Source organism: Camelus dromedarius, chromosome 14, assembly GCF_036321535.1.
Source record: "Camelus dromedarius isolate mCamDro1 chromosome 14, mCamDro1.pat, whole genome shotgun sequence".
Taxonomy (NCBI): Eukaryota; Metazoa; Chordata; class Mammalia; order Artiodactyla; family Camelidae; genus Camelus; species Camelus dromedarius.
Genome location: NC_087449.1, coordinates 32,696,661 through 32,711,978, shown reverse-complemented (window position 1 = coordinate 32,711,978; position 15,318 = coordinate 32,696,661). Strand labels below are relative to the sequence as shown.

General features: G+C 55.4%; 1 protein-coding gene across 10 annotated transcripts in view; it reads right to left on the bottom strand.

Moving 5' to 3' along the window:
* LRP8 (LDL receptor related protein 8) overlaps nt 1-15,318 on the bottom strand; it is a 77,390-nt gene that overhangs the window by 24,561 nt on the left and 37,511 nt on the right. For 3 of the 10 annotated variants that reach the window (XR_010383833.1, XM_031465160.2, XM_064493573.1), the window contains exons 4-9: nt 9,512-9,640; nt 5,999-6,388; nt 4,950-5,072; nt 4,130-4,252; nt 781-900; nt 581-706 (exon numbers count right to left, since the gene is read on the bottom strand). Coding sequence is in view for 9 of the 10 variants with exons in the window: in XM_031465160.2 (XP_031321020.2) it covers nt 581-706; nt 781-900; nt 4,130-4,252; nt 4,950-5,072; nt 5,999-6,388; nt 9,512-9,640 (1,011 nt within the window). In the remaining variant the exon portion in view is untranslated. Of the gene's footprint in view, nt 1-580; nt 707-780; nt 901-2,121; nt 2,161-4,129; nt 4,253-4,949; nt 5,073-5,998; nt 6,389-9,511; nt 9,641-15,318 lie in introns of all 10 variants that reach the window. The other 7 variants (XM_064493572.1, XM_064493574.1, XM_064493578.1 and 4 more) reach the window with 5 other exon arrangements.

Below are 15,318 nucleotides of genomic sequence, written 5' to 3'. Positions count from 1 at the left end.
TTTCTCCTGAACCCTCATCACCACCTGCCATGCACTGTATTTTATTTATTTTTCTGATGTCTTATCTGTCTTACCCACAAGTGTATAAGTCCCATGAGGACAAAGATTCATGTCTGTTTTGCTTACTGCTGAATCCCTAGTGCCTACAACAATGTTAGGTGTAAAGAACAGAGTAAAAGGAGTGCATTCTGTTGGCTGATGGACGTTAGTTAGGTCTGCACATGGCCTGCTCTGTGTGGGCTGCCTATGCTGTGCAGTCAAGCCTGTGTCTGGCACTGTGCTGTCTCTGTGGGCTGTACCAGGCGGCTTTACGCAGGATCTTGGTCACTGAACCCTTGTTGATTGAAGAAGAGTGGAAGGCTGAGAGATCATTTCTAATGGGTGTTCTAGTGGGTGTCTGTGTGCAGTGCTGTGTATTTACACGTTGAGCACTGTGTGCAACCTGCTTCCTGTGTGTGTGTGTGTGTGTGTGTGTGTGTGTGTGAGGGTGTCCACGTCCAGCCCACATACCCGTGAAGCACACTGCTTCCTGCAGTCCCTCAGAGCCGCTCCCTTGCCCCCCACCTCAGGGTGCCCATACCAACAGCCTTGCAGTTCTTGGTCAGGGTGTCCATCTCATAGCCAGGGTGGCACTCGCACTTAAAGTAGCCCTTGTAATTGACACAGATCTGGCTGCAAGCGTCTGGGTCCTCGCACTCGTCGATGTCTGTGGGGAGGAGCAGAGGTCAGAATTGGCAGGAGGAGCTGCCTCGCTTGGGGGGGCGAGGGGAAGGGTCTCACCGCCACAGGTCTTCTGGTCCAGGAGCTGGTAGCCCGCTGGGCACGCGCACTCAAAGCCGATCTTGAGGTCAGTGCAGATATGGGAACAGCCACCATTGTTGTGCAGACACTCGTTCAGCCCTGGGGAGGGATGTGGGCTCCTGAGGGCCCAGGAGCCCAGGCTGGGGTGCAGGCAGCACTGGGGGTGGGGGCAGGACAGGGATGGGGCCTAGAGCTGAAGCAGAGATTCAGGGCAGCGGGCCTCCCCTAGAGCCTCATCAAGCCTCTGCCTCATTGGCCAGGTGGCTTGGGCGAGAGGAGGCTCAGAGAGCAGGTCCCTGCTCAAAGCTGGACACACAGACAGGGCAGAGTGGAACCAGAACTCAGGTCCTTTGCCTCCCAGGCCAGACCTCCATCCACCACCAGGCTGGAGGCAGCTAGGCAATATAAGGTCTTTCCTTTCACAAACACGTTTCTTATGGCTCCTCCTTCCTCATGACCTCGGGGTCAAAGGGGCCATGTCCTACCCTCAGGTACCCGACGAATCCATTCTGAAATGCCGTTGCTGAAACACCTACAGCCTCGGAAAGCCCATTTCCCTCCTGAGGCGGCTGGCTCCCCCACAGGATGGGCCGCCCTGTGGCTCCTGCTCCCCACCCGGCGCTGCCATATCAGGTTGGCCAGAGTCCAAGGGCGCCCTCAGAATCTCCTTAAAGTGTTGACTTCTGGTTCCCCACCATTCAGGTGCTTTTCTTGGATATACTCCATCTGTCTGTGTCCCTCTCTGGACAGGGCGCAGGGCTAGTCTGCCACCCAGAGGGGTCTGAACAGCGAAGGCTGCCCGCTCCTGATCTTCTGGTCTGCTAGGACTCTTTCTACACGGAGCTGTTGCTAAGTCAGTTCTCTCCCACCATGAACTACAGTGGATTTTTTTCATCTCCTCTCCTCTCAGCCCTTGTTCCTGTCCTACACTCAGTCACAGGTCTGGTCCCAGTATTACCAACTGCTGCAAAGGATGAAGTGATGTCAGGAGGTCACCTGGTTCCCCTATCCTCCACTCCCTCAACACATTTTGGCAGGGTACTAGTGGAGGTCAGGGAGGCCAGGACAAAGGCTCACCAAGTTCTCACAGCATCTTCTGGGCTTCAGAATCACAGAGAGTTAATTCCACAAGCCAAGGGAAGGTGCTGTGCCACCCTCTGCCCACCAGGCCCGCGCACGACCACTCCAGCCAAGCCAAGCAGAGCTGCACCGAACCAGCCATGGCCATGCACACGGCTGGTCTGAGCTGCCCACCCCGCCATGCACAGCTGGGTGCCCCACCCCCAGCCCGAGCCATGCTTAGGGAATATTCCCCTTTACCCCTGGGCCGCCTCCTGTTTCCCCAGGATGTTGGCAGAACTGAAACAACAAAACCACAGCAACCCCATGACTGGGGGATTGGGGTGACTCAGCCGAGCCCAGCTGGGAAGCCCCAGCTCCTTGAGGTGGGCTGAGCCATGGTAGCTTTGGGGTGGTCTCTGTGGGGCACCACCTCCCTGAATCTTTCTGTCACTGAAGCCCTCCCTGACCTCTCCTATACCATTTTGTTCCCTCAGCGCCATCCATTCACTTGTCCACCCACTCACTCAAAGCCTCAATCACGCATCACTCACTTCCTCCCTCTTCTGCAGGAGCAGCAACTCAACCATTGCATTTACCAAGCCCTGGATGGAGTGGCTCGTGTAGGATGGCTCTGAAGGGGGAAGGGGAGAGCCCCACGTGACTTAGGCTTTTATAAAAGAGGAAGGCACAGAGTCCTCCAGAGAAGAGGTGAGTCAGGGCAAGAGAATGGGTAGTGGGTCCGGACCTGCCATCCCTGTCAACCCTGCCCTGGAAGGCCAGCACCGAGGCCGAGGCTGAAGGGGAGTCTCTGGGCCTTCCCAAGTCTGTCTCGCCATGAGGTGATTCTGCTAGGGGGTCTGCAGGAGAGGAGAGGGGCAGGCGGTCCAGAGAAGCCTGCGGAGCATCTGAGGTCCGCCATGAAGTGAAGGGGCAGTGTCACTTCCCCCAGCATGCGCGCCCACCTGCATGCACACACCCGCGTACAAACACACACACCAGCTGACGTGCAAAAGCACAGACAGGCCAGGCCCACGGGCTCCACAAACACATTCACACAGACATGGGAGCCACAGAGACATGTGATGCAATTCTCTTGCCTTACGCAGAGAAGGAGCCATGGACACAGACACTGGCCTCTCACCAGCACAGAGACACAAACACATGCGTACATACGTCTCTTTGGTGTGTCATGCAAAAGACAAGAGAGAAGAGAGTTTAGCAGGTTAGTAGTCTCGGGGCGGAGCAGGTAGGGCAGGGGTCTAGGCTCAGCTGCTCCTGCTTCCCTAGCCTCTTTCCACAGCTCCCTTCTTTTGGGCCTTTTCTTGGCAGGGCCTGGGGGAAGTCTGTCACCTGCAAACTCAGGTGGAGGCTGAGCTATTTCCTAATCTTCAAAATCAATTTCTTAATCTTCCACAAGGACAGAAATGTGCTATTCCAGGGAGCTCTGGGGAATGAAGCTCCTCTGAGTCCCCAGGAGGGGAGGTACTGGGAGAAACCAGGAATGCCAGGAAGGTAGGTGACAGAGGGTCTGACCTAGGCTCTGCCCCCAGGACAAGCCCCTGACCTCAGAAATGAACCTTCCTGGAGCTTCCCTGGGTTTCCTGTGTGTTCTCTGGGATGCCCACCCACCTACAGTCTAGACTCTCCTGTTCTTTTTAGCCTGGAACCCACGCTGACAGCTCTGGCCATCAGGATGGCTGCCTCATTCTGCTCCTCACTCATGTCCAGCCTGTGAGTCTGATCTCCTAGAAAGCTCCTCACAGTTCAGGATGGTGCCATCCTCTGCTGTTGGGTCTGCCCTACCCTCACCTGGGCCTGGCCTGAGCCAAGTGGCCTTTGGATGTGCCTCATCTGGCCACCCACCTGCTGTTCCCCTATCTCTCCCTCTGCAGGGACTCCTGCAGGGGGGTTGAAAGGCCTCAGAGGCCAGGGCCCTGGTTAGGTCAGAAGGGAAACACTGAGGAAGAGAGAAAGTTCCAGAGTGAGCACACACTCAGGTCTGAATGTGGAAGAAATGAGGAGAGGCCGCGTTTGTGAGAGGAAGCATAATTTTTGAGCATCTGGACTGGAAAGGAAAGGCCCTTAGATTTGCAGAGATGCAGAACAAGAGGCCCCAAAGGCAAACAGCCCTGTCTGAGGCCACAGGACTGTACGTGAGTCCAGAGAGAGGGTCAGAGCAGAACGTGTGCAGAGGGGCAGGCAGGGCCGGGGAGGGGGCGTGGCAGGGAGGGTTAGTCCAGCAGTTGGTCGGAGACAGGTACCGTACCACACTCTTTCAGAGGCTCATCCGACCAGTCCCGGCAGTCCCTCTGAGCATCACACACTTTCCCGCCGTCCACGCACTCGCCACTCTTACACTGAAATCTGCGGGGACCCTCACATGTTGACTCTGCTGGGCCGGACAAGACAGTGGACAGCACCTGTGAGACCTTGGGCAGGGAAGGCTGGGCCGAGCCGGGCCAGTGGGAGGTGAGGAGAGCTCCAGCCCCAGCCCCTACTGGTCTCCAGAGGGTGCCCCAGGACAGATAGCTGAATACAGGACTGGTGGGAGCTCTGTCCACGGAAGGACAGGACCCCAGGGATAATCAGGATGCCCAAGGATCATCTAGGTGGGCAGGGGACCTATGCTCCAGGGGCCCTGGATACGGGAGGCCACCTTCTATATCCATTTCCCCAGATAGTCAGTGTCCCTGCTTCTACAAGGTGATGACCAGAGGGGCCATCTGAGAATTAAGGGAGCTCTTTGGGGAGCATGACTCAGCCTCTGCTCAGTCTAGGAACTAGTGAAGGAAGCTGCTTGGAGGCTTAGATGTGGACAAATGGTGGGGGCTGGACTTGCTGCAGTATCTTTCATGTCCCCAGTCCCCTGAGCCTCTTTCAGCTGTCACAAAAACACTAGTTCTGGTGCTGCCAGGACCCCCAGGAGGGGAGCAGGGTGACTTAGGGGGCAAATGATGCTCCGGGAGATGATGTGTCTCAGGGACCAAGCGGCAACCTCTCCCAACTCTGCTCTCTCCAAAGTCAGGGGAGACCTCAGGGCTTCTCCTCACACAGGATGCTGCCCCTTTGCCTCTGGCCACACGCACCCTGCAGGCAGCCAGCTTCGTCACTTCTGTCTGGACAGTCCTGTTCCTGGTTGCAGCGCTTGATTGCAGGGACACAAGTCCCATCCCCACACTGGAACTCGTCTCCACGGCAGGTGCCCAGTGCTGGCAGGAGAGGGAAGGGGAGAGGGTCAGGGCCAAAGAGGTGCTGGGACAGCTCTCTTCCCCCCTCCACCCACACCCCCACCTCATTTCCACCCCTGGCAAGAACACAACCAGTGGCTGAGCTTGGGAGTCTGCAGAGGACACCTGGCCAAGGCACTTTCAGTGTACAGACAAGGAGACTGAAGCTCAGAGAGGGGGAATGCTTCACCCAGGGTCACACAGCACTCTGGCTGGGAAAGCCAGGACTAAAACTCAGGTCTCCTGTTTCCCCATCTACTGTCTCTCCCCAGGGCCACCCCTCCGGAACAGACAGGTAGCCCTCTTTTGAGTCTTGGTGTTCATTGTTTAATGGTTTCATCCTTTCAGCAAACCTTTCCTGAGCACCCACTGTGCGGGTGGTGGTGGGTCGGGGGACACAGAGACTACTAAGAGCCTTCTCATCTTCTAGGAGCTCAAGAGTGCAGAGCCAGGCTGAGGGGCAAACAATGACGGCACCATAGTGTGGGATGTGCTGTAAGAGAGGGCAGCTCAGGGACCTGACGCAGCTGGGCCCATCTGGGCGAGGCCTTGAAGGATAAGCAGGCCCAGCAGAGGGGAGGTGAAGGGCTTCCTGAGTGTACCAGGGTCTCCAGCATTGGAACCAGCGGGTGACTGTCTAGGACATAGAAGTGCAAGGGTGGGAGGTATGACAGGGAGGGCATCACTGAAGGTCGCAGGTACTGGTGAAGACCCTGGCCTCTGGAATTAGACCTGCCACGTGACCTCACACAACTCATTTCACTTTTTCCAAGCTCCGTAGCCACCGTTAAAACATTAATTTGATCAGAGTAGGGCGGGAAGAGGCGGCCCCGCCGGCGGACGGTGGCGCCTCCGCGGCCCTGGGCGGGGAGCGCGGGGCTGCGCGATCCGGAGGGGCGGGGGCTTACGGCAGTCGGCCTCGTCCGACTTGTCCTTGCAGTCGCGGTCGCCGTCGCAGCGCCAGCTCAGGCGCACGCACTCGCCGCTGCGGCAGGCGAACTGGCCGGCGGCGGCGCAGGCGGCGGGCGCGGACGTGGCCCCGGGGCCCGCGCGGCCGCAGAGCTCGGCCGCCTCGTCCGAGCGGTCCTCGCAGTCGAACTGGCGGTCACAGACCCAGCGCTCGGGGATGCAGGCGCCGCCGCCGCCGCCGCCGCCGCAGCGGAACTCGCGGGGCCCGCAGGCCGGGTCGGCACAGCCGCGCTCGTCGCTGCCGTCGCCGCAGTCGTCGTCGCCGTCACACACGAACACGGCGGCCAGGCAAGAGCGGTTGCTGCACTGGAACTCGTGCGGGGCGCACACTGCGCGGGACAGAGAGCCGGTCGGCCCGCTGGATCCCATCCCCCGCGCCCCGGGCCACTGGTCCCGCTACAGGGGCCCGGACCCTCACCTACGGGCCAGAATGAGCCCTGCCCGAGGCCGAACAGTGTCCAATCTGGGTCCTGCCAGGGTCATGATTGGGCAACACATTTGCCCTCCCTGAGTCTCCCCAGCGTCACTGAAAGTGGGACTTCCTATCCTGCTGCCAGCAGGACGGTGGGACGAGGAGGGTCTGTAAAGCTGCATAGTGCAGCCTATCTCAAAGGACTCTGGGATGTTCTGGGAAATGATATGTAACACAATGCTGACCCTTCTAGGGAACAAGGTCTGGACCTGTTTCCTTACAACACAGCTCAGGCCCCTCCCCACCCCCAGTTTCCTTGCGTTATCCCATCTAAGTCCCTTTGCTTGGCATCCAAGGCCACTAGCATGGAGCTACTGCTCTGCTCCATCGCCTCACTTCCACACACATCCTGGCTTCACATCACACACTAGACCATTTGTACATGGTCCCACCTCCCGGCCTTTGCCCATGCTCTTCCATCTCCTGGGCACCCATCTCTTGCCCACCACTGTCTGTGTATATCACAAGGATGAGTCCTTATCCTTCGAGAGTCCAAAGTTCTATTCTACCTCTTTCAAAACACACTTTGTGCTCCTCTGCTTGGGAAGTTCCCCCTACCTCTGCTCTCCTATAGGGTGCCCTTCACAGCCTGCTCAGGTGTCTGGGTCTCATGTCCTTCTCTATCTGCCCCATGACCACAAACTGCACAGGGATGGGCTCTGAGACTGACCCACTTTTGTCCTGAAGGCCAAGCACAGAGCTCCCTGCAGTGAGTGGATATGGTGTGCATGGAGGCTGCACCAGCACAGCTATGAGGAGTGAGTTAGGGATCTGTAGTTCAGGGCATAGGTCAATGGCCCTGCCTGGGACCCTGGGTTTCCACTCTCTGGTGGGCTACTCTGAGTTCAGAGGCTGGGAGAGCCTTAGGAACCACCAGCCCAACTGCCAGTTTACAGATGGGGAAACTGAGGCCCTGAGGGAAGATTTGCCCAGGTTCACATAGTCTATCCATGGTGATGAGGGAACCACAGCTCAGGTTTGGTGCTCTTACTTCCCAGTCTGACTCCTCTCGGCTTTCTTTCTGGTTTTCTCCTTCCATCCTGGAGTACAAACTATTATAAGAGCAGCAACCCCGCCTCTTTCCCTCCTTCATTGCTTACATAGAGGCCAAGAACAGGTCTGGGGGACCAGGTGGGATGTGTATGCAGGGGCTGTGGCCAGTTAACCTGGTGATGGCAGCACCATATCTCTCCATTTGGGGGCGCCAAAAGTCTGTGTTTTTATTTTCTGGCAGAAAAATGTCATTTTTCATTGTTATTGAACATAAAGTAGACGATGTCTTCAGTTTCACAATGTAGGCAGCTCATGTCATGTGTTGCTGACAGCTCTATCAAGTTTCTGACAGATGCATTTCTTCCCCCTTCTGGGCTTCTGGGATGCTGGGGCATCAGTGGGAAAAGCACACCCTACCTTGTGATGTCTGTCCCTCTAGATTAAGCTGACACCTAGATTAGCTCCCCTCCTCCTGTCCAGACAGGGAGGGAGGACTCACTACGATGAGAGTTCTGGGAGGAAGCGCTTCCTTCTCCAAGATTTCAAAGCTGACAGCAACTTTAAGATCTATATCCTCAGGCCTATGCCAAGAGACCCCACTCCCAGCATTCATGGATGGAAGAAGCTCTGAGGGACAAAAAAAAGGAGAATTCTTTTTCCTTTGCCCTGGTGGTTGGGAGCTGGAGCAGAGAAGCCCAACAGGACCTCTGAACACTCCCAACTCCAATAGTTAACTGGGAACATTCCTGCCGCAACACGCCTAGTTAGAGCTATTCCTACCCCCTGCAACGGTGGTGATAGCCTTGATGACTGAGGAAACATTGGATTTTCTGGAGTTACAGAGGGAGGAGGATTCTCACTGGCCAGTGAGGCCTCACAAAATTATCACAGCTGGAGAAATGAGCCAGTACCACCACTCAGGCTTTGAAAATGCTGGCCCCAACCAGGATCTCCCCCCATCCCCAGAGGGCTCCTGCTTTGACACATCCAAACTCCAGGCTTAGAATCTGAGTGTTGTGACTCAGAACCCCCCAGAGGAGACGGCATTTCCCCTGGGCCAGGAAGGATGGCTAGGGTGCAAATACAGAGGCTGGTGCAGGGAGCAGGGTGGGAGACAGTGGTGGGCAAGTGCTTGGCAAAAGTCCCCCGAGCGCCCACCTGGATCTCAGCCCAGCCCCACAGCCTACTTACGACAGCCAGGCTGTCTCCTGAATTAATCATGAGCTCCCAGAAGGAAGAATGTGTAGGATTCACCTTATAATCCCTTCCAGAGCCTGGCTCCGGGCCTGGCACACAGTAGGTGCCCATCAGATATGAAACATGCATGTTCGGGCCATGCTCCCCACTGGCCCAGGCCTTGCTGGCCTGTTCCCTGGGAAGGAGATAATCCCGTGTTTGAAGCTCAGTGATGTGGAACTGCCCCAGTGACCACTTCCATCTGTCCCTGCTGAGGCTGCCGGGAACGTCTTCCTGCCCCACGACATTTGTGCTTGCATCTGAGAGTTCAGCAACGGTCGTCCTTCCCCCTTCAGGAATCTGCCCCCTCCCCCCGACACTGCCAGAGCCCTGGCCCAGGTCACCACCATTGCTCATCAGGGCCCCCACCCTGGTCTCCCTGCCCTTGCTTGGAGATCAGTACAGACTTATGGAATGGATGAGCAGATGTCAGGCATGGTAAAAAAAAAAAAAACTCATGGATTTTGCTGTCCAGACCTGAATTTGAATCTCAGTTCCATCACTCAGCCGTGGGCACTTTTCCTCGCTTGTCTGAGCCTCAGTTTCCTCACCCACAAATGGGGATGACAATGGCTGCTTGTGAGGTGGTTGTGAGGATGAAAAAGAACGTGTCTCTCCAAAGTGCCGGCCACGACTAGTGTCCTGACCATTCTCCTTCCTCTCCACCCACCAAGCCCCTGGAGTGCCCACCCCTCCCCAGAAGGCAGCCTGACCGTGCTTGGCAGACCCTGGGCCCTGACTCCCGACTCACGGGTGGCACAGCCGGCCTCGTCCGCTCCACTCTCACAGTCCTTCTCCCCGTCGCAGCGCCATGAGGCGGGCACACACTTGTGGCTGGTGGGCCCACAGCTCAGCTTCTCTGCGGGACACACCTGCTTAGCTGTGGAGACAGACAACATGCATGGCTTAGCCAAGGGGGACACAGGGCATGGCGCCAACCAGTCCTACCGCCCGGCTCCAGCCACCTGGCCCGAGGCCCTGGGAATTCATCAGGACTTTCCTGCCCCATGTCTCAGTTTCTTCATCTGAGAAGAAGCCACTGTTTGCCATTAAGACTTTCTGAATCCTAGACCTGACCCCACCACTACCCTGCCTGACACCCATTCATGGCCCCCTGGTCCCCAGCTCTCAAGCCCCTCCTTGATCCAGCCAACCCCTGCCTGCCTCACTGGCCCTACCTCCCACCTTTCCAAGCCTCCCCTTTAAGATCCAGCAGCATGGAGTCACCAGGTCCTATGTGTGTCTCTGCCATTTCACAGCTGTGTGCCCTTGAGCACGATGTGCCCCATCTGGGTTTCAGCTTGCCTTCCAGATCAGTGACTCCATGTTCCGAACCTGTAGATTTGAAGGGCTCACAGAGGCCCCGACAGATCCCTCCGAGGCCTCGACAGCTCCCTCCAAGGCCCCTCCCCTGGCAATGGCGCTGAGCCCGCTGCTGAGAGCAGTCGCCATGAGACCGGGCCCAGCGGGACCACACAGCTATAATTACTGCAGCTGCAATCAGAGGCTGACTCAATCAGGGGCCCGAAGCCCCAGGGCTGATTCTCAATCTGGGAGAAAGAATGAGAACCCTGATCATGGCTGGAGATAGCTCCCATCCTGAGCATCCCAAGATGACCCATGCGACAGACCCAGCCGAGCAGACGCATCTCAGATCTCCGTGGCTGGCTCCCTCTGCCTTTCAGGGTGTATATGAGGCTGAACTCAGTGTCTCTAGGATGTGTCAGGCACAGTGCTAGACGCTCCCATTTTATCTTTACAATAACCCAGCAGGGTGAGGATTATGTCGAGGCCTCGAGGGCGTGGACTCTGGAACCTGGCTGCCTGGGTTCAAATCCAAGCACGGTCACTCAATGCCTATCTACCTTGGCCAACAATCCTTAGCTCTGTGCCAATAAAATGGGGATAATACTATTCCCTACCTCCCAGGATTGTAATGATGACCATGTTAGTGTCTGTAAAGCACTGAGAATGCCCAGCCAGTGCTCACTAATGGTACCTACTATTTTTCTCCACATGTAGCAGATGAAGACTTGTTTATTCGCTCAGTGAGTAACCACTGAGCACTGCTGTGTACCAGACAGGGCACAGAGCACTGGGTCCTAGTCACACAGCTGTGAAGAGCGGAGGAAGGGTGCAGTCAGCTGTATCTGATCCCGAGACTGGGCACAGGCCACTGCACCCCAGAGGCAGTGGGATACTGTATCTCACCCTCAGTTTTTCTCTCTGATCTCAGACCAGTTTCCCCTCCTCTTACTTCCACAGCTGGGATGAGAGGCCACAGATGGAGAAAAGGACACAGACAAGATAGGGTTCGGGGTAGGTATCTGAGTCAAGACCCCCAGACAACATGATGCCATGGAAGAGGAGTACCAGGGACCCCCAAGTGTGGACCCCAGAATTATCCATAGGAATACAGTTCATAAATATAGGGCAAACTGTTGGGAATATGGGATTCATAGCAGTCATTTTACAGAAATTTCCCTTTACAAATAACTGTCAGGTAGAGCCCTGGAAAGCACTGATACCCAAAGACCCTTTACGAAGGGCTTCTTGGAGCAGTAGTGCAGGGTGGTGAGGGGACTGCGAGTCAGGAGGGGGGCCCAGAGCACCTCCATCACCAACACACTGCAGGACCTGAATGAACACTTCCCACTCTGGGTCCACTAGAACACGAGGGGGCTCAGCGACCAGTGTGTCCCAGAGTCCTGACCAAGGGGTGGGCATGTGAGGGCTGTTACAAGTGCAGGTTCCTGGGCCCGAGCTCACACTAGACTAAATCCAGACTCTGAGGGCAGAGCTCAGGAATCTGTACTTTAGTAACTCCCCACAGCCCCAGTCCCCTGGTGATTCTCACACACCCAATTTGAGAACCCCCAAGTTATCATTCTGCAAGTCCAAAACATGTAGGATATTTCATCTCTTAAATTCACACCCAGGAAAGTAATAGAGGCATTCTGTATGTTTGTGATGGGCTAGAGGGACAAGGCAACCCTAAGTCCCTAAGCCAGGCCTCAGGAAACGGAACCTCATGGGGAGCTGGCAGGGAGCCACTTACAGAGCACTGCACTGGGTCAGGCTGCGCTGTGCTGTTGAGCTGATAACTTCCCATGTCAGTCTGACCCTCACTGCCAGGTAAGCAGGCCTTGTGAGTGCAAACTCCAAGGGCACCATTCACAAAGATTATCATGTCACTGGCACCTCTGGAAGGGAGCAGGGCAGTGATTCTTCAGGTAAACACTCCATTTTACAAATGAGGAAACTGAGGTTCAGAGAGATCAAGTAACTGGCCCAAAATGCACAGCAGTGAGAGGAGGCAGAGTTCAGGTTTCCTTGAGTAAACTCTGCCCTTTCCGTCAAGCCCCTCACGCTCCTCTGGGTAGAGAGGTGGCCCAGAACCAGCCCCAAGCTCTCCGCTCAAAAGCCCAGGTGACTGAAATGGCCCTTGAACTGTCCACACCATCTCCAGGGGGCCTGGTTCTGCATACCCCAGTGCAGCAGGCAGCTGCTTGAACTTTTAATGAATATTTATACAGTTAATTGCATAACCTTTCAGCAAGGACAATGATTAAACAATCCGTCTGCTTCCTTTCTTTATAATTAATAAGACATTGGCTGCGTCCCTAAATAGACAGCTCTAATTACAGGCTCTCAAGGATTCAGCAGTGCCTGACACCAGCCCTCCTACCCTCAAAGAGCCACGGCACCTTCTGGGAGTGCCGGGACACGAGGGGCCTTGGAGGTCACATTGAAGAGCAGCCACTGGAGTGACAGGAGACAGGCCCAGAGAGAGGAGGTGACCTGCCTGGGCTACTGGGTGCTGGGTGTTCCAACTGCTGTCTCTCTGGGAACCTCACCATCTCCATTGTGATGCAGCTCCTCCCCACAGCAGGTCACGGACCTCGCCCTCTGGGCTCCCGGGTCAGGCGTCCCACTGCCCAGCCCCGGGAGGTTGGTCTGGGGAGTGTTGACGTGCAGTGTCTCCTTATGAGGCGGGTACTGTTATTACCTCCATTTTACGGATGAGGAGAGCAAAGCCCAGAGAGGGTAAGTCATTTGCTCGAAGACTTCCACTCCAGCTTCCTCAACTCCAAACGTCCTTCTTAACTTACTGCATTTATCACTGCACATGAGAAAAGTAGGCCCGTCAGTCTCCTGGTGTCTCTGGCTGGAGAGGGGTCACCGGAGGCAGGAGGCTCACTGGGCCTTTGCTCAGGCAGAGTCTGCAAGATGGTAGATGGCTGTCTGATGTCCAATTTCAGGATAACTGAAGCCAAAGGCCCCAGGCAGCACAAGGCAGGAGACAGAGCATGGGTTTTGGAGTTGGACAGGCCTGGATCCAAAACTCATTTACTAACATGAAGGAATCCGTACTTTGGCAAGTCATTTAACCTCTCTGCACCCTGGCTCACCCCATCTGAGAATGGGATTACATAATCTCCCAGAGTTGGAGAGTAGTTTAAGTGGGGAAACGTGGAAGTCCCTACACTCAGAGCCTGGAATAAACTCGGAACTCAGAAAACCACTGCTCTTGTTTTCTTTCATGAAATGCAGATGCAAAGGGATGGGAGGGCCCTGGACTCACCCCTAGGGATACACATTACACAGTATCAGGGTCCACACTGCCCACCACGATGCAGCCCCCCCCCCGGACTGAACACATCTCTCTCTCCTTCCATCTCACCCCCTCTCTCCCTCTCATGGAAACAGATGCCCCAAAGGATGCCTCTGGCCTGCTCTCCAAAGTATGCCAAAGTCCCCAGACGCAGGAGTGAGCCCCACTGTCTTTCAGACATCAGGAATCCTCCAAAATCACCAAGCACCTGCAACGGCATCCTGGAGTGGCTGGAGGCATTTATAAATTCCCAGAGAATCCTGCCCCAGAAATCCAAATCCACTGGTACTTTCTCTAATTCATAAGTTCACCAATTAATAAAAAGGGAAATGTCTGTTGAATAAAAGAATGAAAGTGCTTGACAGCTATTTATTGAGTGAGTGTATCTGCAGTGTTGGTCACATGAGGCTTTAGGGGCAGACAACCTCCAAATGGGGGCCACCAGCTCCGAGCGGACTAGAGACTCAGGCAGTGGGAACTACCGGTGTCCAGCTGCTGCCCCAGGAAGCACGGCATGGGCGCATCCCACCGTGCAGAAGGGGGCAGATACAACAAGCTCCTTCTCATGGGCTCAGGTACAGCACATCCAGCTGGGTCAGCCCCTAACTCGTGGGGTGATCTCAGAAACTGTCTCTGGTCTCTAATAGGAAGGGGTACTTGGTTAATCAGTGAGGTCCCCCTCCAGGTGGAAAGGCTCCAAGATGCATGAATAGAACCTCATTTTCAATAAGCAGCACCCAGATTTGTAACTCATTCACCTAGAACCAACCTCCCCACCTCCACCCCACACCCCTCTCAACAAATGCCTGAAGGTGGGTCACAAACATCCCCAATCAAGTGAGCTATAATTAGAGCTGAAATGCTACTTTCATTAGGCAAATGTCCGGGCTCTCCCACTGTGACTCCTGGCCCAATATGATAGACACAGACTCCAGAACCAGAAGGAAACAGAGCTGGGAGAAATCCCAGCCAGCTAGGGGCAGATGACTTAGAGGAAGAACATAAGAATGGGGACCCACTCCCAAATCCCTTTCCTTCTTCATGCAAACCCCCCTCACTTAGACTAAGATTTTAAACTGGTGTATGTTGGGGAGAGGGTCTGGAGTCAAAATGTCATAGTAAAAATAACACTGTCATTTACTGCAGTACTGACACTCTGTGTGCATTTTTTTTCACTTAATCTTCACCACCCCTGTAAGGTTGAGTACCATTACTCCATTTTACAGATGAATAAACTGAGGGAGATGACTGGGCAATCTGCCTCAGGTCTCACAGGTTAAAGGACCTGAACCCAAATATATCAGACCCAAAACCCACTGCACTTTACCATTGCCTATAATGCTTCTTTGCAGGTGGGGAGGGGGCTCTATCCCAGGAGCTGGCACTGTCCCCAGGAACCTGGTAGACTGTGGAGGTTGCTACGACAACGCCAATTAAATGGGCAGCGGGTTGGCTGCCAGGTTCCCATTCGGTCGGGAAGCTCTGAGCAAGCTAGCTACCAGGTCCTGCTGCCCCAAATTCTGACTGATCCTCAAGGTCCCATTCTGGCTGACCTCCTCCAGGCAGCCCTCCCCATCCACAGGCCTTGCGCATGTGTGACCAATGTAACTGAGCACACAAAGTGAGATCCTGGGCCTTGGGCCCTAGCTGGGACAGGCAAGGGAGAAAGAGGGTCTCAGAATCCTAAGAGTCCAGGAATCTTAGAATCATGGTCTTTGGAATTCTAGAATATTAGAAACCAGGGCCCAGAGGAGAGCTGGGCCTCCCGACTCCTGGGGTGCAGCAGTGGTGCCCACGGGGCGCTGACAAGCCTCAGAGAGCCTGCCTTTGTCACGGAAGGCAGACCAGCCACGAACAACCTGTGTGTCTTGGAAGCAAGGCCCCCTGCTCCTCTAGGCCTCCAGTTACTCAACTGTCAAATAACTGTGCTTTACAACTGGGCA